Source organism: Parasteatoda tepidariorum, chromosome X2 (assembly GCF_043381705.1).
Source record: "Parasteatoda tepidariorum isolate YZ-2023 chromosome X2, CAS_Ptep_4.0, whole genome shotgun sequence".
Lineage (NCBI taxonomy): Eukaryota > Metazoa > Arthropoda > Arachnida > Araneae > Theridiidae > Parasteatoda > Parasteatoda tepidariorum.
In genome coordinates this window covers 15,446,610-15,474,480 of record NC_092215.1, presented here as the reverse complement: position 1 = coordinate 15,474,480, position 27,871 = coordinate 15,446,610, and the positions used below count along the sequence as shown (strand labels likewise).

The 27,871-nt window shown below is 27.4% G+C and overlaps 1 protein-coding gene across 1 annotated transcript; it reads left to right on the top strand.

The window, feature by feature from the left end:
* The first annotated feature begins 1,626 nt into the window (after nucleotides 1-1,626).
* On the top strand, nucleotides 1,627-27,455 carry LOC107442104 (hormone-sensitive lipase). Its single transcript, XM_016055574.4, has 8 exons — nucleotides 1,627-2,308; nucleotides 4,101-4,337; nucleotides 6,263-6,445; nucleotides 10,793-10,897; nucleotides 13,832-13,976; nucleotides 20,019-20,237; nucleotides 22,877-23,493; nucleotides 26,837-27,455. The coding sequence occupies exons 1-8, from the start codon at nucleotides 1,772-1,774 to the stop codon at nucleotides 27,032-27,034; spliced, it is 2,241 nt and encodes a 746-aa protein (XP_015911060.1). The 5' UTR covers nucleotides 1,627-1,771; the 3' UTR covers nucleotides 27,035-27,455.
* Nucleotides 27,456-27,871: the final 416 nt, after the last annotated feature.

Genomic DNA, 27,871 nt, shown 5'->3' with positions numbered 1-27,871 from the left:
TTTGGGTACGCATACAAACTATATAGAATGTTCTTCCTCAAACAGACATTCAAAATTTACTTGACTCCAAACTACGTTGTGTAGCAGCGCTGATTGCGGTGCGTGGTGGCTACAGAAAATACTGATTTCGATCTTTTGTTATTGTTTGTTTGCTTTGAAAGTTTAATCATTTATTTGTACCACTACCACTCAACCGTGTAGAAAATTTCATTCAATTATGACGATTCCTTCATGGTGTTGCAATTTTCACAACCAGGAGTTTATTTAGATTTGTAAGCTTAGCATTTTGTAGAAGTATAATAGACAACAATTGCAAACGGAGTATGAGTTATTCTTACATGTAACACATAAATTATTCTAATGCTATAACTACTTTAAGCATCATTGGAGATTAATTTAAATAAACATTTGTTAACACCTGGCAGTTTTAGCAATTATTAATACCAAAACAATTTTTTAAGAATATATAATACAACTAATAAATACATTTTTAAAGTAGTTTTTATCTTAAAAAGTAGTAAAACTATTTATTTTGACATAACTCAACAAAAAACTCACTTATTGGAAACATTTTGTTACAATTTTAGTATAAGTTGATTCAAGGATAATATGGAAAAGAAGCAGGTATGAAAAAATTTGATCCTTCTGAAACTTTAAACTAAATTTTTGCTACAACCCATGTTTCTCGTTAGACATGGCTCAATAAATCAATTTCCGATCCCTTAGAAAAAAGTTCTCTAACCTTTGAATGAACCATAGGAGGTGTTTGAAATATTTTTTTCCGTGTAATGAAAATACGCGTTAGTTTGAGAGACAAAGTTTTTTAAGAAAGCAGATGAACTCGAGCTTGATCTAGGATCGATTTTATCTTTTCAAAATTACTAGATCGTAACATTAAGGATATCAAAAACCGATATAAAATGATCTTCTATTTAACATTGGTAGTAAGATAAAATTTCTCACCCATTATCGAAAAGCTTAAGAGATTGCACTTAGCTAGATTTCATTGCGTATAAATTATGTTTATATTTATCGGATAATTAAAATTTAAGCCCTGGGTGTTTCATTTAATATACCGTATATTTTTTAAAAATATTTTTAAAATATCCTACAATTAACAGAAGCTTCAGTTATAAAAGCTTTAAAAATTAATTAACTATTTATTAATTAAATAATTGAACGAATGAAATTCAAAGAAACTGAAAAAAAAATATAATACTTGTCTATTATTCTCAAACTGAATTTGCTTCAATAAATACATGAAATTGCTGCAAATAAATAAATGAAATATATTTGTCTTTACTATTTAAGTTTGTGGGTTTAACGTTTTATAGAAGTATAATAGCAAACAGCTTCAAACAAAATATGAATATTTTCTGACAAATAGCCCATTAACTATTCTAACATAGACAGAAACCAACGTATTTCCAACTCCCATAACTATCTATATTCTGTCTAATGTTGCCATAGGAAAAGAATTCTGCTATGCGTCATTCCTCGATGACGCCATCTATACCCCTCTATGATAACCAAAAATTTTCTAAAACTCATTTCAGCTTGTAGCTTACACAATTTTACTGATTCTGATGTGGGATCTGATTGGTTCACTTAGTTACGAAACAGAGAATTTGGCAACACTAAAAAGATAGCAGACGATTAAACGGTTTTAAAATCTGTCTTTATTTACCTTTTTGTGATTATCACGTATAGCATTTTATATATATCGAAACGAAGTTCTTTTTCACAAAATTTATTTAATTAACATTACAAGATGTATACTCTCCAGTTGTTAGGCGTTGGTACAGAATTTGAAATGTTATATTTCTCAGTAGTTGACAATCTAGATTTTTTCTATTTTACCCGTGACAAATACTGGTACGGGAATGGATTTGTAAATTTGTTACGTGATTTACTTTGTCACTTGCATTGGTATGAGCAGAGTTTAATAGAATTATATAATGAAGCTCCTAGATTTGATTTAAATAATAAAGTTCAAGGTAATGGATTCCGAAGTTTCATCTTCATTTTTGAACGATGTTTTACAGAATGCTATAAATTTTCCAAAAGATTGCAATCTTCGAGAAATTCCTGTTTTTTCAGGGCTAGTCATTACTTGAATGAAGCTGATTGTTTGGTTAAAATCCTCAATGGTTTAAAATCTGCTCTCCTATTCCTTAAGAAAATGATGGCCAATAGTTTTGACAATCATCTTTTAATGCCTGACAAAACATTTACTGCTGAAGAGCTTATTGTTGAATGTGGAGATATTAATCAATTGGTATTCTATGGAAGATATCAAAGTTTTTATGTAAGATTCTCAGTCACCCTTTCCAGTTTTATTTTCTTAATTTGAATTTTTATATAGCTCTGGTAAAGAAAAATAAAAGAAAGACAGCAGAAATTTAGTAGGGGTTATATTTTCAAAGCAGTATCTGTTAGCTTCAACGACAACTGCCTAAGAGGCAAAAAAAATTTTAACTTGCAAATTTTTTTTTAAAAAATGTGCCGAGTTTTACTCTGAAGTGGTTCCGAGTTATACCCTTTACGATGGTCTCTTTATGTTTGTTTTAAGTTAAACATAGATTTAGTTACAATATATCTGGTTTTTTTATATAGAGCCAAGTTATATTTTAATACCTAAGAGTTAATTGTTGAATACAGAGTTGGTATTCTATCTTGCCAGTTGGTATTTTTATAATAATTTAAGATTCTTATGATTAAATATGATGAAATAATGTAAGATTCTTTTTTAATTTTTTTATATGATTTTTTTTACAGCACTGATAAAAAGTAGAACACAACGAAGAAATTTTAAACTTTTTATTGCTATGATCCACAAAGTAGTAAATAAAACTAACTTGTGAGTCTATTTTTTAATTAAAAATAAACATCTTTCATGTGTCAGAATAAGAAATTGAAAACAGCAATAGAAACATAACTTTACTCTGATAAAAAAAAAGTGTACAGAGCACAGTAAAAAGTACTTGGTGGAATTATAAAATTTAAGTCATTAAATGTAAACAATATCCAAAACATTGCTTCTGCAATGAGCATATTTTTTAAACCGAAAATAGCAGGGCAACAAATGAGGTTAGTAATATGGAAAATGAAATTTCAATTTACTTAGATATAAAAATCTATTGCTGATGCTAGGAGATCATTATGACTTACGCAGATACAAATTCTAACATTATAACTGATTTTCTCAGTTATGAATATCAAAAAAAAAATTTGTGGTATTAACAAAGGTAAAAAGTGTTTACAAATTTGACCCTAAAAAGCACCTTATCTGGTACAAAAGAGATCAAATAATTACTAATACAATACAAATGTTCCTATATTGATAAATTCTTGGTTTTATGGATTCTAACCATTGTTTGTTTGATTTTTTACCATAACCTTAAACTTAAAAAAATATTAAATTGTTTTCGATAATAATAAAGAACACTCTAATATTTATTTTAATAGTTTTTAAATTGTTTAAAATGTTTTCTTTGCAAAAATTCTATTCTAGACTAATTCTCACAAGAGTAACCCTTAGAGTTTTACAAAAACAACTGTAAATAATTAATTTTTTACTGGATTACTTTACTAAGTCTTTTTTTTTTTTTAAATAGTTTTAGTTTTTTTTATATTTTATTCCTATACAATTCATAGGATTTGTATCTGAAACACACATGTTTCAAAACTATCTTAATCTGTGATCATGATCACAAGAGTAATAAAAAAGTGATTAGGTAAAAGTTATTATCAGAGCAAGAAAAATATATTTTTATAGAAGTGTTTTAGTTAGTAAAATGAACATAATTTTCGTAAATAATTATCAATTTAATCTTAAATCTATTTTGTAATAAGTGAATGAGAAGAATTCATTAAAATTTGCTTTGATGGGCACGAAAGTAACACTAGATATACCCTTACTTAAAGCTGTTAAATAGTTTACATTCTATGGTATTCTTTATTTTTTAAAAATTTGTTTTTCAAAAAGAGGGGGGGGGGAATAATTAGCTTAAAATTATTTTTCTGGTAATGTGTTCCATTTTCTATTACAAAAATTCATTTAAAGTCTTGTTGCTAAGCATGTCTAATTCTTTTTCTAGTACTGTCCATCTATGAGAAGAATTTTACAAGGAGTTGGGATAATTATGGCAACCTTCAGTGACTTATACCAAACTTCAGGTGGTCCTATTTCTAGAGCTGCTTTAACTGTAATAAATTGTTTAAAATACATATTTAATCCTGAACTTAGAGCTCAAGAAATTGTTGATGTGGCTCAGAATTCATCAGTGGAGTTTCTAAAATCATTTTGGAGACTTGGCGAATCTCAATTTATGACGGTATAAGTTTTTAAAATACATAAATCATACTTATTTTGCAATTTTTGTGATATAACTTATTACATTGTTACTTATTTCAGTGAACTCATGTGGTAATATATCTTGCGCAACTTTTCAAATATGAAAATCTAACTATAGTTTAAACTTTTTGGTACTGAATAAATATTCAAACCTAATTACTTATAAAATCTTATTACTTATGAAGGTTCTATTCTAATATATTACTACTAAAATCTAAATTGCTGATGTTGTGTCTTAATTTGAAGCTCATTACTTATTTTTCTAAAATCAATTAGGATAAGTTGTTTTAGTATTTTACTTTAGTTTAATTAGTGCGATTGCCAAGTTTTTACTTAGTGAGAAATAGACTTTCTGAATAGAGTTAGAAAATTAATCTATTTATGTTTGAAATGTATTTTCCTCAAAAACAAATTTCCATTTGGGTTAATACACTACTTAAACAATTTTATATAAATTACTTTTAAAACAAATTATGATACGGTAGATCCTCGATCAATTGTATTTTTTTTTCAAGAAACCATTCATTATGGATGATAGTTACGGAAAACAATTAATGCAGCAGGTCAACATAAATTCATCTTAAGAGGTATTAAAAGTATTTATTAAGTGATGGATTTAAAAGTAAATAATATTACTGCAAAAAAATTATTAATTAATTGAAAAAATTACTCATATGCTGCAAATTATTTATGAAACAAAAGAAAGAGGAACTAAACCATAACTTAATTGTAACTTAGGAAAGAATTTGTTCATTTTAATGAATCCCAAAGAAACTAAAATTTAGAAGGAAGTAGATTACATGAGCAATAAGTTGTTTACATATTCAATATGTGGTGATTAGGAAAAATCAAAATATTTATTGGTGTTATAGAATCTCTAGATGCATAATAAAAAAATGAAAAAAAAAGAAAACGAAGTGAAACTTCAATTTAAGTCAAAAAATAGCAAAGAAGTTTACTTTTTTTTTTTTAAATGACTGTCTTTCAGGATGACCACTTTCTCTGGAATCAGGAAAAACTTGTTATTTTGAGGAAATTATGAAATACCACTGGAAAACCTGAAATTCTTAAGAAAATTTGCAGTTTCCTCTGGAAATTCTTAAAATATAAGCAGTTTTATACCTATGATCAGATATAAATTTAGTTCTAGTGTATTTCAATCTATTCTTACATGTTAACTGTTAATTACTTATTAAACTATAATATTAATAATAAAATTATACTGTTAATAACTTTAAAACTTATCTATACCTAGTGGTATTAATAGGGGAGATAAAATTTTTATCAATAAATAACTTTTCTGCTAAATTAGATGTAAACTCTTCTATAATATAAATAAATGAATTTTTTTTTAATTGCACGAATTTAAATCTCTTAAATCTGGTATATTTTTTTCAATTTTTCTCTGGAAATCTCAAGGAATTTGGTTGTATCTGAAGAGTGGCCACTCTAGTCTATTGAATTAAATGCATTTTATGCAACTTTTAAAATGCCAACAGTTATTGTTCTGACTGAATTGTTAAAAAAAAAAAAAGTTTGATTTTTGATATCCCAAATTTTCTATACCACAAAATTTGTAGTGTCTCCCTTTGTGCTTGTAACAACGAAATGTGACTGTATTAGTAAATATAGTAATTACAAGGTATACTTTTACGTATGTATTATTAAAATGTTAAATAGTCAAGCAGAGAATAAAATCATATTTTGTTGAAATACTTCAAAATTTTTGAGAGTTTTTTTGTCAAAAAATTTGGATTATAAAAGTTGAATATGTGAATAGCAAATTTAAGAAATATGTTAACTGTTAAATTAGTTATAAGAATAAATGTTAAATGATGTTCTATTTATAAACTTTTTGCTTAAATTTTAAACTTTACTGTAATAAATAAAAAATTTTAATTGCAGACCCTTCCTCGTTGGATTTGTCCCAAATTTCAAGTAAGGGAAGAAATCCTAGTTCCTGATCAACCAATAGTTTTGAGAAACATTCTTTCAGGTGTTTTAGTTACTATTCCCGCTCCTTCTTCACACATTCCTCCTGCTCCAGTAAGATGCATACTCATGTCAACACTCCTTCGCAAAGGACAAGTATTAAATTTAAAATTATAATTAATTTTGCAGTTCTAAATGCATTGTTAAATTTTTTAAACATTTTTTTATATAAGTTATTCCTAAGAAATTATTATATTTTAAATCTCTTCAAATGCCTTGTAAAATAATTTTTCTTTGACCATTACAATTTACACTTTGACAACTCAAAGCTATTTAAATAGATTTATGCTTAATAGCATTGCCTGATGATGATCATCTATTTGACTTTGAAATACAATATTAAAAAGCTAATCAATGTTTGTTATTACTTGTTGTGGCTTAAAACTACTCATGCCAGTTTCAAGTATCATTAGTAAAAATTAAAATACTTTGGAAGACTATGATTCTTATGCCAAATGTTTCCATGTTAAATATTGCATATCTATTAAATTAAAGAGAAGTTTATTTTCAATCATGCTATTCAGAGCTTACATGATTTAAATATAGGTGCTGTTAGAATGGTTTATGTTTGTCTTAGCAAAATTCTACCTGATCGAAAATCATTATCAGCCATTAACTCAATTAAAAGTCCAAAATCTGGCGCACTCAGTCAAAATAATGCATATTTTATGTATTGTTAGAATTTGATATCTATATCATGCTTTTTTTCAATTAAGCAGTTGTAAGTACTCCAAAATTTTTGTTTCCCTGTTTAATGTGTTTCAGCACAAACCCTCTTTTCTTTAAGATTTAAAATAATTAAGTCTTGCTACTCAAAAATTTTGATTGTATGTAGAGCAAAAAAATACAAAGAAAATTTATTAAGTTTTTCAGGATTAGAAAATTCATTAAGTTTTTAAGCTTAGTATGTTTCAAAAGTTATGAATCTTTATAAAAAATTAGTAAATTTTCACTGCTTTTCATTATTAGCTGGTCTCTGATTTGCTAGAATGAGTAGTTGAATTTTAATTTTTAGATAAAAAGTTTTAGATCATGTTGGTTGTATTTTATAAATGAAATAAAATCAATAAATCGTTTTATTTGAAAGCAAATTGTTTGAAAATTCTGAAATATTAGTCTTGTTTCATAAATTAAAAAATGACATGCATAACTAGAAAATTAAGGATTTTCTTAGAGCCCTGTAACTTCCCTCCCTTTTAACTAAAAACATTTTTACTACAAATACTTAATCTTCGTTTAATTTTAAAAACCTTTGGTAAAATCTTTTTTAAAACAGAAAGTTTTATATTCCAAAAGTAAACCATTCTACATATTTACCTGTTAGAGGTAAATATTCTCCTTTTGAGAACATGTCCTTTTTTAAAAAAAATAATAATTATAATGGTTAGTTGCAAAATTATTTATTCTTAGCATTTATTTTGAAAAATTAAGATCTTCCTATCTATTAATGTAAATATCTTCATTTCAATCTTGAATTAGGTTTTAAAGATTAAGTGGTAGCTAATAATAGAACATATCCACATTGTTTAAGCACAAATATCTTACCACTTTTCTCTATGAAAACAGTTGCTCTATTTCTACAAAATGTTACTTTCATGTTACTTTTTTTATTATTTGGTAGAGAACAAATTAAGTTGTATCTACCATTTATAAACATTTGAGTTTTTGGAAAGGACAGAATAAGTAAATAATGGTTGTGGTGATACATGTATGATGATGAACTTTTTAAATAAACTAATACCTTTAGACTGATATGTTAAACTTGTCAAAATTGAGAAAATTGTTTGGAAATTAAAATTATCAAAATTTTACCTTATTTCTGAAACATGTTGAATAGTAAATAAATAACCCCAAGAAACTGAAGTGGTAATATATCACCTAATTGAGCACTGCATACGCTTCAAAAATGAAACGACAGTCGACATGTTTTATAGCTAATGTCAAAAATAGATACCCATTTACCAATAGATACCATTATTTATTGTAAGAATGGGTAAGTCTTGAAAATGGGCAATTATTTTAGATGTGCTTAAAACATGTTGACTGTCATTTCATTTTTGTATATTTTTGAAGCGTATAAAGTTTTCAATCAGATAATGTTGAATGATATGACTTACAAATGCTGTTACCCAAAAAGAGTTTTTAGTACACAGTAACATAGTGTTAAATAAAAGATCATCTCTTTTAAATTTGGCTATTATGTCAATTTAGTTATTTGAGGATGAAATTTGAACAAATCTAAAGTTAAATTCATCAAAAGTTTTGACTAAATAATGCTTAAAAGTTATGCATTTGCAACAATGCCTTTATGTATGCAAGAAGAATGAGAAGAAAAAAAGAAATGTTTTGAAAATGACATGACTAAAGATTTTCAACGTGAATCAGAACTTAGAATAATTCATAAAAATAAAATCATTAAAAACTTTTTTTTTCTGTTAAATGAATTTAAAAGTTGTTCATCTTTTATGAAGGAGCATTTTCTACTTATATCTGATATGTAAACTGATTTTTAATCATTTTAATTTCCCTTTTGCTGTAATTTACTTCAATAATGTTTCCTCAAATTTTAATAATATTTTCCTTTTTATGGCACTTAAATGTTTAAATACCAAGCATGCTTGGGAACTAACACTGGGGGTTCCGCGTTCGGCTGACCACCTGACCGGAACATATGCTCCTGCACCCCAGAGCCCAAAGGTCAAGAAAACTGAGATGGGCACAGTCGGCCTTGGCCCTCTTAATGGGCTGTCGCGCCACTGAGTTAGTTAGTTAGTTAGTTAAATGTTACTTTAAGTCTCCTATGTGTTGATTTTATTTTTGACAAAAATCCTAAAACGATATTTCAAGAGTGTTGATTCCAATACATATTATATCACTAGAGTAGTGATATTCATTAGAACTCTTAATTATATTACAATAAATTATATAGATTGACATTTATAAAAGAACTAAATAGATATTGAAATAAAATAAGCTTTCTTAGACCAAAATAAGTCAGACTTTGAATTTGTATAAATGTGTTTTCAAAGTACTAAGATCCATATTTTTTTTTTTAAACTGTGTGAATCTTTGCTATTTCTCTTGTTTTTTTTTTATTGAAATTGATAGCTAGAAACATAACCAATTACTCGCAAAACTTAGTTTATCATTTTTTAAAGCTGATCACATTTTATTTTAAGCCACGTTGATGTTAGATGAAGGGTTATAATTATGAACCGTTAGCGTAAAGCAATTGCTTTTGAGCAGTAAAAAGTGAAAAACGTAACTTTTCAAGTCCGAAAAAAAAACTTTGATTCTAAAAAGTTTCATTGTTCATATAGATTGTTCTGGAAAGATAACTAACATTCAAAACTAAACATTCAAAAAATATAAGGTTCTTGAACAGAAAATTTCTAGTGAACCCTGAGCTAATTCATACAAGTATTGAAACTTATTTGAAAGAGAATTTGTACCACGTCTATATCTTTCAGTTCATATATTGTATACTTTTTTAGATTTTTGTTGCTGCAAAATTTTTAGAATTTTAATGGGAATCTTTTGCAGATTTTGGTTTTTTCTCATAACAAGTTTGCTTTTCTAGCCATAGTTAAACTTCCTTATAGTTATTTTTTTAGAACTGTGCATCTATCAGATTATTGTGTACTGAATTTCAAAAAAAAATATTTGATGTCAGAAAATAATAAATTAAAAAAATGCTAGAATTTTTCTATAAGTTATATTTTTAAATATCTAACTTAGGTTATGGTTAGGCATGATTAAAATTTTTCTTACGATTTCATTTGTTTTCTTTCAATTAACTAAATATTATATAATAAATATACCAAATTTAATATCTGAATAACTCAAAGTTTAGTTAACAAATAATTAGCTGATACAACCTTAATTTTAATAAGTATTTTATACTGGATGCAGAAACTTCAACTATTTGAGGATATTGTGATTTTTTTTTCAGTGGTAATGAACTAAAGCAGAATTTTTTTAAACACAGAGTTTTTCGAAAAAATTATTAATACTTAAGCATTCATTTATGTGACCTTATGTATATCTGTTTAATTTACTTGTGTTTAGTGGTCGATAAAAGTCATTTAATTATAATTTATTGAAATGCAAATACATTATTTTTGCAAATACAATTACATTACTCTTCTGCTACTAAGAAAAATATCTTCTGAAGCTATAAAAATACCTTAGTAGGTGAAATACTTGCTAATATATCTATAACATTGCACTTTCAACATTATTGTTAAGAAACATTTGTAGAATATTTTTTATTTTGACAAAAGGGTATTGTTATATTTACAGATTTTGAAAGTCTGTGCATAATTTTTAAAACCTTGTGCATGTTCACAGTTTTTGTTACTTATTAGAATAATAATATAAATTGAATTAGTGTTTAAGTATTTTATCATTCATTCGATATGAGTTTGTTACATTTTATCATAGATGGCGAACAAATACAAATTTTATAAAGAGGAAGAATTATCACCAAGTATTCTATTTCACTGTCATGGTGGGGGATTTATATCTCAAAGTCCAGAATCCCATGAGGTTTGTAATTTTTCTTTATTTCAACATTATTTTTTCTGGAAAGAATTATTAGAAAATATACATTTTTCCCCAAAACTGTGTCTAACGTTATGATGAATCTTGTCTAGCAATTTTTCTCTGTAACATGTATAAAGGGATGAGTAATAAATATCTAGAAAGTATTATTCAATATTTTGGTGGCATTCATTAACAATTACTTTCATTCTACAATGTTGGTTAAGATGTCGCTCACATCTCTGGTAAAGAGCTAGGTGCCGTGAGTTTGATCCTGATAGCAGACAAAACAACCAAAGTGTATGCACAGCAAAGGGCTCACTAAGTGTATCATGAGTAAAAATCTTTTCATTGGTTGTTAGGCACTGTCCACATTGTTTTACCATGGTCAAAATTATGTTAATTAATGAAACTGGCACCAAATTTTATCTTGCCTTTTTAGTTCAAAAACAGTTTGGAGACAGTGTGAATCAGAATTCAGAAAGTATATGTTTTGCTGGCATTTTATCGCTTTCAATACCAAGAATTCGGTTATTATTGCTTTCAAAAAGAATTATTTTAAATAGTGATGATTGTAGTCAAAAAAAGATGATTGTAGTTTGTTTGGTATATCTAAGACTGAATAAAAATATTTTTATTAGTTTTAATGCAAAAAAATATCTATAGCTGTTGAAACACATAAAAACGTTTTAAAGACATGGCTCAATAAGGAAAACACATTATTCTTTTCCATAGTGTTGCATTTTTACTAATCCTATGCTGTCAGCTTTCGAACTGCATTCTTTTTTTGGTTGCCAACTCTACATTAATTAATTGAGTAAATTTCTGGACAGCCTTTATTATTTGCATCAGCAATGGCTGCTGGCAGGAAGCAAAATAAAATGTAACCATGTATCTGTGTGATTTGTTCATATGTAGACTTAATTTGTTTCCTTTTAACCATGCCGATTTTTTAATTTTGTCACATATAGGCTTAACATTTAGGATTTAACTCTTAATATTTTAAGTGGGCCCACACATCTTAAAGATTGTTGTCATTCCCCTTATTATTTTCTATTTAAAAATTATAAATCAAAAAAAAAATTTTTGATAGTTATTACTGATATTATGTTAGGTGGTGCTGTTTTAATATGTACCACATACCTGCCAACTTTCACTCTTTCTGAGAATGGATTTTCCAAGTTGTAGTTAAACAATTATCGAAAAACAATCTTACTCAAAAATATATGTATATTTCAACCAAGTTGAAATTTGCTTTCATAAAGACTATTATGCTTTTATATATTTGTTGCAATTATTTATATGTAGTGATAGTCATTTACGATTGTTATAATAATTCAAAAAGTTTAGAAAAATAACATGAGTTTTACTACCACTTTAAATATGAAAATAAAATTTTCCAGGAAAACCAGAAGAGTTGGCATCCATGGTACTATATATACTAATATAGGTACAATGATGCCTACCATAGATGCCATGGAAATAGATTTTTTACAGCCCACCAAATGGGATAAGCACCATAGAAACTTGTTGATTATGCTAATTTTTGAATATCAGGAGATAGCCTTGAGAAATAGAATTATGCCAAATGATACTGAATATTTCTAATTTTTTTAAGAGTTCTAAAAGCATGTTTTGTTCTAATCACGTAAAGTCATTCTGAAAGCAACAAATAATAATAAAGAAAGAAAACTGGAATTGTTTTAACTTAATTATGTCACTATGTCTCTTTCAATATTGAGCATGATTTTGTAATGTTGAACATTACCAATTTATTGATTATTTAGTTTAGTTTCAAACTATATGAAGAATGAATATTCATCTATTTACAGTAATAATATACTGAAAAAGCTAAGCTTTAAATAATATTTATTTTCAATGCTACTTATCTTAGAAAAAAATTAAATGCATTAACAGGGCAGTGTGACTGAAACATAAAGTATTACTAACCAAAAACAATAAAATTATATTTTGGGACCATTTCAGGGCTATTTTATGTTTCTAAACTGACTATATTTCTGATTTTTATGTTTCTAAAATAGAGTCAAGCATCTTTTTGGAAGAATTTTTACAAGTAAAAAAACTTAATATGATTCTCAGAACTGGTCTTAAAAAATAATTACTATCCTTACACTTTTCTTTGAAAATACTAATTTTTTAATATTTAAAAAGTTAATAGAATCAGTATGGTGATTGTTATCTAGTTATAATGAGTTGTGTTTCTTTAACCTATGTAAAATACGTTTAATTAGGGTTAAACAAACAACATAGAAAATTATGTAACACACACCTGTGAGCGCTATGGTAACTGCATATATTGCTACAGTATGACTGTTGTTAATCAGTTGTTTTAACTGCTGGTATAGCTAAAATTTCTGATTTTAACGCTTTTGAATGCAGACAGACTGTCATTTTTATGGAAAAGAACTGTCACATGCTTCAATATGGAGTATCCAGTATGACAACTGCACCTCTGACGATTTGGCTACTACCTGGTCACATTCCTCTAACTTTTCTATCATAAAATGACCATTTAGGTACCCTGGATTAAATCTATTTAAGGACACTTGAAATGTTTTCGAGAAAAATTTAAAAGAACATCACTCAACACCAGTGATCCTTACTGAATTATGGACAGCTCTAGCTTATGTTTGGTTATCTATTTCTTTTGAATGAATGCACAAATTTGTTGAACCTATGCTTCATCATGCGGCAGCCATTATCAAATCTATAGCCGACCCAACTCATTATTTATTTACTATCCATAATTTAGTGGCATTTCAGTGTATTTCTGATTTTACTGCCATTTATTTATTGTTTCAACTTTGTCAAAAAAGTTAGACTTCTTTCAAAATAATTGTCATGTCTTTTCAAGATTTTGGTTTTTGTTTCGAAAAGAATAAAATATTTTAAATTAAAATTGTTTAAATATTGGTTTAGATTTATTTGCGTCACTGGGCAAAAGATTTAAATGTGCCAATATTCTCTGTTGATTATTCTCTGTCACCTGAGGCGCCTTTTCCCCGAGCTTTGGAGGAAGTATTGCTTGCTTATGCTTGGGTCCTGCAAAATCCTCAAAGATTAGGTAATGTATTATATACTGTTATTGTAAGCTTTTGAAAAAAGCTTTGAATTTACTATTGTATTAGTTTTATGATAACAGAAATTCTCCTTGTTGTACCAAAACTTTTTCAACATTATCAACTAATACATATAACATCATAAGATCCTGCAGTCAATATATTCAGGAACATTTAGTTCAATTTTATCTCTTAAACAATAGTTTTTTAAGATTCTTTTCTATTTGTATACTTTTTCAAAGCGATTTTCTGTGTAAAAACATAATTTGATTTACTTTTGTTTTTCAAAGTTAATTACCACAAAAAGTTATAAAAAAGTAAGAAATATGATGGAAGTTACTTTTGGACAGTTTTATAGCACATATATCTTTTTATTTAAATCTTTTGGATTTTGTTAGATGACTGGAATATGAAGACATATACTGTAAAAATATTCTGCCATAGGTGAAAATTGGAAAAAATGAAAACTCTTAATTTTTGTTTAATAATTAAAAATAACTAAAAGAAATGGTAATTATGTTTAACTTATTGAATTGTTTTCAAAACTATTAAATATTTTGTTTTAAATTTTTGTCGCATTTAGGAATTTACTTTGCTGTAAGCTAAAGATTTATAAGTAAAAATTGCATTTTCTACCTCTATTTAAATCTCAGGTTTAAGGAAGTTAAAGCTTTAAGGCAATCCAATTTTCTACACTTTTGAGGAAAATTTCTTCTAGTGGTAGCTAAGTTTTTGTTTTAACGTATGGTTCTTAGTATTGTAAATTTCATTAAAGTTATTTTTCACACTATTACATGTAACTGATTCAAATGCTGATGTTAGACACCACTTTATTGCAGCTCTCTCATGGTGAGGCTCTTAAAATATTGGCAAAATTAAGAACAATTTTAAAAGCTAAACTTGGCTGGTTTGATCTGTTCAAAATCTATGCTTTTTGTTTAGTAAGTTCAAGAAACTTGAAGTTGAAGTCCAATATGAATAACATAAATTTTAAAATATATACTTTTTCTTGTAAAGAAGTAATGTAATGTTTATTATAATATGAACTTAATATACCAATTTATAAAAACCAAATAGACAATTTTGTGTTAAGAAAGATTATGTTTTACGAAAACAAATATTGCAAAATTGCTTTTGTTAAAGAAAAGTGCCTTTGCTTTTTTTTAAACTTCCAGAAGTTTGTACAAAATTTGTATAAACACAAATAGTGATCAAAGACATACTATTTAATATGAAAAACTGTAAAATGTGATGGAAAACAAGACTAATTTTACTAACACTTTGTAGGTCCCTTAAAACATTGACTGAACATTCTTTTTTTTTATTTACTTAGAAACATGGCACATTATGAAATTGCTACAATATTTCATTTGCTACATTTTGCTGTCATTATGACAAAAAATAAGCTGAAAAAAGTATTTTAAACGTATGTACAGTGAAACCCCGATTTTACATTTTCTGTCGGACTAGCGATAAAAAACGCTCGAAGCAGAATAACGTAAAATCGGGGTTAAGAAAAATCTATGCATATTTTTAAAAATTGACACCTACCAGTTAAATTAATGGAAAAAATGAGTAATCTTTACTTGCTTTTCGTTTCTAGCTACAATTTCGTATACTGCTACCTTCTTCTTCCAAAACAACAGCGCTCTCCTCCTCTGATATTGAAAATATTGCTTTATTGAATCCATTGATAATGCACTTTTGGTCGACACTGTCCCGAGCTGAAGATATCAAATTAAGAGCCTCAAGAACATTAATTTTTGCCTTAGAAGCATCCTGAAAGTCACCAGAATCAAGAAACATTAGAGATTTTCTAACCAGTTGCATCCGGCAACTCTCTTTAAATGATCGCATAATTCCTAAATCCAGTGGTTGAAGTTTGCTCGTACAGTTAGCTATAAAAAATTGTATTCGCATGTTTTTCAATTTAAGGTTTAAATGAGCAGTGCATTGGTCTAGGAATAAAATTATGTTGCGCTTTTGAAAATTAATTTTCTTATCCAGTTTTCGAAGAAAATTTTTAAATAATGCTTGTGTCATCCATGCTTTTTTCTTTGAAGTGTAATCGGAAGGAAAACTTTTGATATTTTTGAAACACCGTGGTTTCTCTGCTCTACCGATCACAAGAGGCTTTAACTTTTAGCTTCCATCGCCATTTTCACAGAGCAAAACAGTAAAGCGCATTTTTGAAAGCTTTCCTCCATGACAATTTTCACCTTTAATTGCCAATGTCTTGTTTGGCAATAGGTTGAAAATCAATCCCGTTTCGTCCTCATTAAATATGTCACTTGGATTATAGCCCTTTAATAAATTTTGCAAAGTTTCTTCTTTCCACTGTTACACAATTGTCATATCCACACTATCGGATTCGCAACAGACAGATTTGAAGCATAAATTGTTCTTTTTTTTTAATCAATCGATCCAGCCATTTGATGCCCTGAAGCCTCGGAGTTTAAGCCTTTCAGCAATTTCAAGCGCCTTTTCTCTCAGGATGGATCCATTTATAGGAATCTTTGCTGCTCTGGCTTCCTTGAACCAGTTCCTTAAAATGTTTTCTAACTCATCATGCGGATATGTTTTAAGGGTTTTTCTCTTCTTGGCATTTTTTCCGAGTTTTTCAGCGTTTAGTTCTACTGAAGCTTCTTGCTTTAAAATCATTTGCAAAGTTGAATAAGCAATACCCAAAGATTTAGCAAGATCAACTTTAGTGCCATGAAATTCTTTAGCTTTTTCGATGATTTCAGCCTTTTCGGCCAGAGAAAAGCATTTTCGCTTCGACATCTTCTTTCGAGAAAAGAACACGATGACAGGTTTCGAAAATGAGAAAAAAGGCTATAGCTTTTAAACTCAAACAAAACCGACTGAAATCTCATTTGGTATGCTAGCACGGAAATATGAGTAAAACCATTTCGAATAGAATAAAAAAAAAATTTTGATTTGTTTGTAGAAAAACACATCAAGCGAGATTTTCATAAAAGTGGTAACGCAAAATCTAAGATTTTTTAACATTATAGGTATAGGCAATTTTCACGGATCAGCAGAAAATGACGTAAGAAGCGGGATAACGTACGAAACGGACAACGTAAAATCGGGGTTCCACTGTAGTATAAAAACAGTTTTTGTTTCTCTTTATCCATATAAACTAAAAAAATTTATTTGATGCCTAAACTTTTTTTATTTTTTATTGCTTTATTTTAAATATTAAAAGCACACATGTTATTTTTTATCTGTACTTTCAGTACTTTTTTGTGTAAGTGTGCATTTATATCTCAAATTATACAAACATGCATCTTTTTCCCAATTCAGTATTTTTCATTCTAGTTGTGTCACATATCTGTGGAAAATAATTTACATATTGTTTGAAAACGTCATAATGGCTCTTATACTATCATAGTCATAGCTATCGAACATAAATTGTATCTTATTTTACCCTATTTAATTTTAACATTATTATACCCCATTTTGTAAATTCATTCTTCTAAAACTATCATTTATTAACAAAATCCCCAATATGGAAGTTTTTGGCAAATCAGATTCATATACTGAAGTCAACAAAGGTGTTTGAAATAATTTATAACAGTTCTTTTTATTAAATAAATAACTAATGCTATAAAACCATATCTTAATCATTTATAAATTTATAGAAAGTGATTATAATAAATTTATTCGTAAATCAAATGGGACCAGTTCAATTTCAGATAAAGTAAAAATTCATTTGATTGAATCTACCAGTAAAGCTTTTTTATTATTTTTACGAAGGAAAAGTGTAGACCTCAGGTGGGATTTAATTGTAGACTTAAAAATATTTGTTTTAATTTTTCTTGTAATAACTTTCTTGCAATTTATTGTACTTTTGAAGCAATTGTTTAGATTTGGTTCACAGTTTAATGTCCTTTTCCGATCTTCCTTATCTTTTCTTACACTTGCTCCAAGATAACAAAACATGTGTTTTTTCTCCATTAATTTTAATACTTTGATTATTTTCTGCTTCAATCTCATTATTTTGATTTTTTTTTCATTTAACTTCAAGCCAACCATGTTTGCAATATATTCACTTTTATTTGCCTTTTCCAACTTGTTTTAAAACTTTAAGGAGATAAGAATGATATTGTCTGCATAATCCAGATTTTTTCAGAACAAATGTAAAGTTTCATCGTGTTCCTTGTTGTGTATCAATTGTTATTCTCAACAAGACAAGACATGCCACATTCTTGTCTAACTCAAGATTTCAACAGTGAGCTGTTTATATTCAATTTATATTTTATTTACAATTTTAATCTGAACAGCTCTTGTTGTGCAAGACATCTGAAATTATGAAGCTCACTAACTACTTCAATGACCTTGCTTGAATTTTTGGCTAAATAATTTGGGGGAATAATGACATAAATTATTAATTTTAACTTTTAATAAAATGTATTGCCTAAAATTATAATCATTATTATTGTTATATTGTAATAATTATTATTAGCATCACTATTATTGATATTGCCATTATTATTATGTATTTCCTTTATAATTTTTTGAAATATCATCACTGAAACTTATTGGAAGCCCTGGTTAAATGCCTCATCTCTTTTTGTTCATTACAATAATTTTTTTCATATTGTGCAAGCATGAGGGAAGCAGAGCTCTGCTTAATTCGTGTAGAAAATTTCCCAAACACATATGTAAGATCTTAGCTTCCAAACTCTCACGTAGGAACTCCAAAGCATGGGGTTTAGGGCGAGCACACTTCCTTCTGCCCAGCATTCTCCCCTTCATTTTTAAAATATCTTATTCTGTTCAGTTATACCATTTGTGTGCAGCATCCTTTAAAGAGGATGTTTTGTTTTTTTTTTAAATTGAGAAAGTGGTGGCACAGCTGTTTCATTATTGGCTTTTATTTTGCTGAAATGAGATAGTCTATCAATCACTTCATATTAATAATATAAATATTTATATTTGAATCTGACTTAAAAGTGCAGTGCTTTTGCAAAGCTTAAGTGGTGGATAACAGAAAGAAATAATCATTTGTTGTAAACAAATACTTAACCACTTTTTCATGAAGCTGTTTTTCATTTATAGATATCTTTTTCTGTCTAGACATAAATGTGTCAAAACATTTTTAATTAAATTTGTTGACCATTCAGTTGACCATTCAGTTTATCATTAAACATCCAGTACTTGCCTAGTTCAGCATTAGTAAAATGAATTAAATCTTTAATTGCTATTTTGTATATATCATTGATCTTATTTGTTCTGCACTAAATTGTTTAAATAACAAGACATTCTAAGTCTTAAAATTGAAGAATTTATTTAAAAGTTGTAACATCTCCATGGCCGCCAACCTTACTGGATTTTCCAGTAGACTACTGGATTTTGCTAATTTCTCCTGGTCTAATGGTTTAATAAAAATTATCCTGGTTTTCGTACATTTTAGAAAATTCCATAAAATTGAGTAAGTTTCCTTAAAAAATCCTTATTGAAATGGAGTTTTTGTGCAGATTATTGCTTGCTTAAATATTAAAATAAGTGTCACTAATGCATAATATGGCAAGCCTCATTTATAAAATTCAGTTAACTATTTTAGATTAATTAAATGCCTATCACTGTTCAAAATTATGAATAAACATAATACATAACATTTCAAGTTCATTTAATGTGAAATCGTAACTGGAAAATATTACAGTTTTTCTATTTTGATGACTATAAAAATCCTTAAAAGCCCTATGTGTAAAATGTTTTGTAAATTTTGCAACAATTATCACAAAATTTATATTATTTCATAAAATCTACTGGATTTTTTCCTATCTGTGATGGCAGCTATGCATCTCCTATCATTTTTAATAAATTTCTCATTCGCTCCCACCTATATTATTCTTATTATAACTGCGAATGTAATATTCATTAGTGACACTAAAGCCTTAGTATGTTTACTGTGATTAAGAATAATTATTAATCAATTATCTGGCATCTGACTTTTTATATTTTTTCACATATCTAAGCTTATTCTATAATATACTAGCTGTTCAAAAATTCTATCTAAATCTAGGAATAAATTTCAGGTTGGACTGGGGAAAGAATTTGTTTTGCTGGTGATAGTGCTGGTGGAAATATTTTATTAGGAATAATACTGAAAACTATTTCTCTTGGTATTCGCAAACCAGATGCAGTTTTGTGTGCTTATTCTCCTCTAGTGCTTGATATGGTGCCATCTCCATCTAGATTACTTTGCTGGATTGACCCTCTTTTGCCTCTGGGATTTATGCTTAGTTGTCTTGATGGTAAGAAATCAATAATAGAACCCTTTTTTTGTATGTGTTTGCCTTATAAATGTGATAAAATCAATTGAAAGCGTTAAAAAAGATTCCTGAATCATGCATTAAAACTCAAAGATTTAAATAACTAATCATTACATGTAAGAACATGAGTATAAAAAAATTTCTGTTGTTGCTTACAAAGTTTTCTGAAACAATTATCTGCAAATAATAGAATCAAAGAATTATTTACAAGTGTGACAAAGATGGGAAGATTTAAAACTTTTATAAATATTTCAATTAAAAATAGTCAATTATGGTAAAAAAAATGCTAGGGGAAAACCTAAAGCAATGTTCTCGCGTGATAAAAGAAGAGTTTTCAGACGCATCTACTGAAAAATACACAGCCAGGAAATTGTTTCAAGTGATATATTTAAATGTTTGTCAAAAAACTATGCTTAACACATTTAGGAGGTCTGGAAGATTATTTTAAGCTGCAAAATTGGCTAAATCTTGATTAATGCAAGGGCACAAAATAGAGCATTCTAACTTCAGCCAGCAAGTCATGACCTGGAACAACGAATGGATGCAAAGGATTTTTTATGAAAAGAATTTAATTTGGAGAACTATTGTTATCATTTAAGAAAAGAAATAGTCCCCAAGCATCCATTAGGCAGAAGCTCTGTGTTGACTTGGGGATGTTATGCTGCTTACAATGGTGTAGGTTCAATTGCATTTGTTTTGGGCAAAATGAATTCACAAGCATACCCAATTTTACTTGCAAGTTATCTTTTTCCAAATGCGGAATTTCTTGCAAGAGAAAATTTGATTTATCAGCAAGACAACACAACTGTTCATTTAAGTAATAATACAAAAAAATTTGTTTTAGGCCAACAATGTTGTAACTTTGAAATGGCCTGCTAAGTCAACAAGAGACCAAGATCTCATCACAATAGAGAACTTATTGGGAGAAATATAGAGATAAATAATAGAGAACTTGTTAACATGACGAGTATATGCAAGTGTTTTTAACATCATCAATCGAGTTAAAATCTACTATCAAAACTAGTTTACATCAGACATTGAACTTTGTCAAAAACTAGATTAATCAAATTTGAATTACTTCTGAAAAATGGCTCTTACACAAGTTTCTAATTTTTTTGCATTGTTTTTTATATGAGTATTTTTTATGCTGGCCTTAAAATTTTACTTAGGCTGAATTACTAATTTTGTTCACCCCACTTTTTTCTATTATGAAATTGCAAATCTTGTTTGTTGCATCATTTCTCAACAGTACTATAACAATTAGTTATACAATAATATTTACATTCATTTTATTTTTATTTTCTCAAACTTTTTTCATTAGCTTTAAAGTTTTTACTCAAACTATATTACAACCAAACTGGAACTCTCCACTCTTCTCATTAACATACATACTTTTATAATTCTAGTAGACTAAATAAAATACCACTATTCAAATTCAAATAAACTCATAAAATGAATGAATTTACCAATTGTCAGGAGAGTTTGTTGTGGCAATTATGCTACACCAATGAATAAAATAGATCTAATTGATAGAATTTATAAAAATAAAATTTTTAATTTTGATTAAAATATATATATATATATATTAAACATTTTATAAATATATTTCTTTTTAATATTTTTTATTAATAATGACTTTTTTAATTTCTTAGCTCCTATTTAGATACTAAATGCAAACTACAACCAAAAAGTTTGACTATATCATTAAGCTAATCCAAAAACGCATGATTAGTTTAGTCAAAGACAAAAAATACATTACTCAGAGAAAAAAAATTTTAAAGTCTACACATTTTTTATTTAATTTTAAACTATATAACTATAACTTTCTGAACAGTAAAACTTTTAAAAACCAATATTTTTTAGTATATACTTCTTAAAAATTACTTAACCGACTTAATTCAAAGTTTGTATTCCATCATTCAAAAATGCAAAGTTTGAAATTGTGCAAAAACTTATGTGCCTTGAAATGATCATTATAAAGTACAATCAGAAAAGATTAATTTTTGTGCAAAATTTTCTTTGAATAAATGAGTTTCTTGTTTGTAAAAATCTGTTAAAAAAACTAAAATATTCGTAGTGATATGGCAAAATATAGAAAAAAAGTTAGATAGCATTAAAAAATTCTAATTTTGGACCATTGTCCTAACTAAAGTATTAAAGCCATATTTTTTTAATAAAATGATACCCTCTTTTTTATTTTGAAATAATCAAAAAATTTTGAAAAGTGTATGATTAAAGTGTTATTCATGTAAGGAATATTTTTAAGTCTGTTTTTGTAGCTTAAATTATTATTATTCGTACAAATTAGGTATTTTATTTTATTGAGGCATATTTTAGGTTAACCATTTGAAAGCTCTAATCATTAAATCATCAGTTTAATCTCAGGTTATCCTCTATCAGTGAATCCTTTTGGTGCAATTGCTAGCAATAAATGGAATATAGAATATTTGTACTGAATAAATTATGTAAAAAAAAAAAACTTTGATGTTTTAATAAATACTAAAATTAAAAATACTTTATATTTCAAAATATTCTCCAGTTTAAGACAATATTTTCTTTAAAAATGCATAAAAATTAGTTTATAATTCTCTCAATTTTTTAAAACGGATTTTATGTTTTAGCTTATGGAGGATCTATGCAAACAGATGGCAATGAGTATGATGAAGAGCCAAATCAGGAATTATCAGGAAGGAGATCTAGAAAAATATCTTCAATTAGTGAAATCTTTGATTCTAGCATGAATTTTATAAAGCAATCTGAATGGATGGAAGTAGAAGCAAATGAACCTTCTGTTGTTGATGAAGATAGTGCTTTTTGTTCTGATAAAAAACAAAAACTTGTAAAGGAAACAAATTATGTACATCAATTTATGGATGATTATAGTGCTGTAAATTTTAATGAAACTAATGAGGAAATGAGAGATTATAAGGAGCATACTTTATTTAGTGTTCCTCGTGATATTGTATTTGATCTCAAAACAAAATGGGAATCAGTAGCAGATTCTACTCTTCAAATGGTTTCTGAGACCCTTATTTCCAGTTCTTTATATCAAAAATTTATAGCACCTTTTGTTCCTTACAAAAAATACCAAAATCTTACTATTAATAAGTTATCTGATGCAAAAGTATCAATTAATGAAAAAATGAAAAATCTTAAAATGGTTTCAAGAAATCCATTTATGTCACCTCTTCTAGCATCAGATGAAAATTTGAAAGAAATGCCACAAATTTTTTTCGTGGTATGTAAAAGAAAATTCCTTTTTTTCATTTATGAATTTCTTTTATAAATTTTTTCATTTATAAATTTCTTTTATAAATTTTTTCATTTATAAATTTCTTTTGCATAAAAATTTATTTAAAATTTTTCAGCTCTTGTTATGTTTTAATAATGATATGAAAACTACTTTTTTTCATTGGATAAAAATTCATTTGATTTTTATTAGACAAATCATCATAATAAAAAAACTTTGAATTTTATCATGAAGTCAAAAATAATTGCATAACATGTGGGGTGCATAAAAGCCTTTATATCCCTTAACTTAAACTGGGAAAAGCTAATGTAATAAGAATAGTATCTAGATAAAGTAAAATACAATAGTTTCATGAAACAACCAATAACACTATCCAGTGTTTAATTTTAAAGTCACCTATTTAAAGAACTGCATTAAATTTGAAAACCATACAGAATAGTATCTAATTATTTATTTTATTATTTAAGCTGTCTTGTGATGGATTGTTATCCTGAATAGGGAATTTATTATGGTTAGAAATTTGTGGGTATCTAGTAACAACAAGCTTCTGCCACAAATACTAAAGTACTGAATGGAAGTCCAACTTTATGTCAAATTAAATTTCCCTACAAGCTTGATCAATTGAAGTTTCAAAATAGTCTTCATTACTGCTACTGGAAATCTGCAAAATTTTGTTTTGTTTTTTACATTGTTGTGTATGCTTATGCATAAAATAAAATAAAAATCTGATCACTTATTTATACTGCCAAAAAATTGCTCAAAAATGAAGTAGGTAAGCAACAATGCTGATGAGTTTAACTAAGGAAGCATTCTCACTGAATGCAATTTGCATATGTGATTGCGTGTGAGAGGAGTTTGTCTGAGATGTAGTTTATATCATGGATTGGAGTAGAAAAAAATGAAAATAAATGCTGTGTGAAAATAAGATTATTTCAGTTTTTGAGTTTCAACTGGTCATATTTCCAGATACTTAAAAATTCACATTGTGGGCTGAGAACTGATCTGTTGTCATTAATATTTCTTTTTAGCCTTACCCTAAGTTATCATTATATATGTTAGGTAAAATGCATAACACACAGCTACCACCCAACCTTTGTCATTAACTGTGAAAGATAAACGTAGAAATTCATATTTAATGACCATAGTGAAAGAATGTATTAAGCAACATTCTGCTTGATTCCTGAATACTTGCTTTGGAATTTATTCAAACATTACTATTTATGAATTCCCTTTTTTCAAAGAAAATTACCTTATTTTGAGAGACTAGTAAAAAAGAAAGTTCTGAGGAGTACATGCATTGTTCTTAAAACCAATTTTTAAAATGTCACTTACCATTTTTATTTTTTTCAACATTTATTAAAGTTAGGGAATTTGCACATGTGCAAGTTTGTGGAGGTTTTTTCAGTTATTTTTCACTGCTAAATATCACTATTTGTCATTTTGGCCCATATAACATATAATTTTGGGCCCACAACTTTTTAGTCTCTTCAGATATCACTTCAGTACTGGTTTCTTTTTCATCTTATCATGAACATTTTTTTCTATTTTCAATGTTCATTTAAAATTTGTATCCTTAGATATCAAGGGTCCTAATTATCTTTAAATGTTTGACCTTGCTAAACTTTTAATCAGACAATCACTGTTCTTATTCATTGTATGCAGTCTGTATACATGTGTTTTGCTTTATGGTAGTATCGACTTGATAAATAAATTTCATTGATCTCTTAATACAAGGGTTATTTGGAAAGTAAGGTTTGATTTCTTATTAACCTTAAACCTTCAAAGATTTTTTTTTTAATTCTCAAGATTATTTTATATTTTGCTACATAGTTTTCATAATTATTTCTAACATTCGTCATAATGTTTTACAAGTTTTTGTGTGCCTAAGTTATAAAAAGGATAGTTATTAAAAGGACTCAGAGGATAACCAGTCTTGAACTGTTACTTTCACCTTGTCATGTGCAGAAAAGTCCTTGAGGTTGAGAAACTCTTTTAGTTGGTAGTAAAACAAGGGAGAAACACTCAGCTCCAAATGTATAGTGAAAGGTCAATTTCACTAAAGGTCACCCAAAAAGTGGTGTGAATGGCAGAATAGTATCTGGCATCTTAATGTCGAAAAAAAATTCCAAATATTAGATGGTGATGTCTCTTATTTTATATTGCTGTCTACATTCTTTGCTATCAAAACATGAATCTAACATTTTACAATAGGCATCCTGATCAGTTGTTTTAAACTGACATTATTTACAACACACAATAATAACAATGTAAATACCATCTTTAAATTAACATTGCTTACTGGTAGTGGTTACTTATGTGCATTTCAGTGTTCATGAAACATTCTATTAGTGATGATTTTTTGGATCTTAGACAAGAAAGTTTCGAATAACCTGCAAAAAAGCTGAATTTTGAAGCTTACCCTCAGAATTTAATAAAAATTTTGTAATCCAATCCTTTAAATTTCCTCAGCTTGTAGTATTTCCACTGATAAATGTTATTGTTTGATCTTAAGATTGTTAGATAATAAGTACTGGATTTCTGTGACTCCATTTTTTTTCTCCAATTTCCATATTCCAACTTAAATAGACTAACATATGAATTTTTTTCAGTACCCAGATTTCTGTTATAATGCAAAATGTTAATATTATAACAAATGTCACAGTTTGCTAATTTGCTTTTATAATTCTACTATTAGTAAACTACATCTTAAATTTAATAACAATATTGTTAAAACTTAATCATTGCAATGTATGAAATTTGCTATAGGGATTTTTCTTATTTTTCAAGTTAAAATATTACTGTATTTCTTTTCTTTTTCAAAATATAAAATTGAAGGTATTTTAATTTCTCTAACTTTTTAAAAATATAATTAAATAATAAAAAAATAAATTAAATAATATACTGTTCATCTTATTTTCACTGCCAATGCAAACTAATTAAGAAAAATGTTTATTTCTGTCACCAATACTTTAAAAGGCTGTAAATAGATTTTAATGCTATGTTTTTATATATAATTTTTATTTAGTGTAGGTAATTCATGTATTGTAATGTGGTACTTTGTTTTTATTAAAAACAAATTACTAATGTGTATAACCACAGAAGTCAATTTTAATGTTCAACAAAAAGATATTTAAACTTTACCATCGAAATAGTATAATCAAACAATAAATATAACTTTTTAATCAATTATATGAAATGAAAATCCCACTTTGAATCTCAACTTTTTGAGATATTTCTGCTGGAAGTTTCCATTTTCTCTATAGCATGTGTTCCTCTAATGTTTTTATTTTTAAATGTTAATTATTCGTTAAGTATATGTTTTCTTTTCTAGACCCTAAATTTTGATCCCTGCTTGGATGATACCATTACATTTGCCAAGAGATTGACGGAGTTGAATCGTCCAGTGGAAGTAGATGTGTTAGATGGTCTACCTCATGGATTTTTGAACTTTTTGCCATTTAGTAAAGAGGCCCATGATGGTTCTGATCAATGTGTTCGGCGTTTAAAAGAAGCCTTACTGATATCATAACTATAAAATATTTTATTTAGAAACATCTAAAAACTTCATCTGTTTGTTTTTTTTGAGACTTAGCAAGTCAAAGTTGACTAAGTTTATACTAAGGAATTTTTTTAAAAAATCATGAAAATGTTTCCACTTTTAGTGCAAGGAAAAAATTTCATAGGTTATTTAAATATTTATAATTTATTGAGAGGCTCTGAGTAATAGTGTTGGAGCATGTAAAAGTGACTTTAGCTACATTTTTTTTTAAAATTTAACTAATTTTTTTCAGCTTGGCCATTTTTATAACAGTGCCTCATTTAAAATATGCCTCATTCATCGAATGTAATCACTCAGGGTATATGGTCTAGTCTGTATATATCAAACATGTTGAACTCTATTTTTTAATGTATTTTATATATATTTTTAAATAAAAGTATGAAGTTCCTAACTGATTTATCTATCATTTTAAGAGCTATGTAGTTGTATTTCAAAAATGTTATAACAAGACCTTTAGCAATGGTCCTTATATCCCCCCCCCCTTTATCTTTGTTTCGTACTTGTTTTTTTTAGCATTAGACATTTAAATTCCTGTTTTCAAACAAATTTGTCATTTAATTTCATTTATTGTAAACTTTTTCTCATTTTTGAAGATTTTCACTAAATAGTACTAAGAGTTTTTCTCTTAATTTTTGGATTTTCCCCTAGCAACACTGATAATAACACTAACACTTATAAACAAGCTATAGATGTCTGGCATTACTTATAGCTGTTTTCGTGTAGTTTGTTATGCTGATTTTAAATGTGAAGACTGTTTTGCTCCATCATATCATATTTTTAAGATATCTACAAAAATTAATTTTCTTG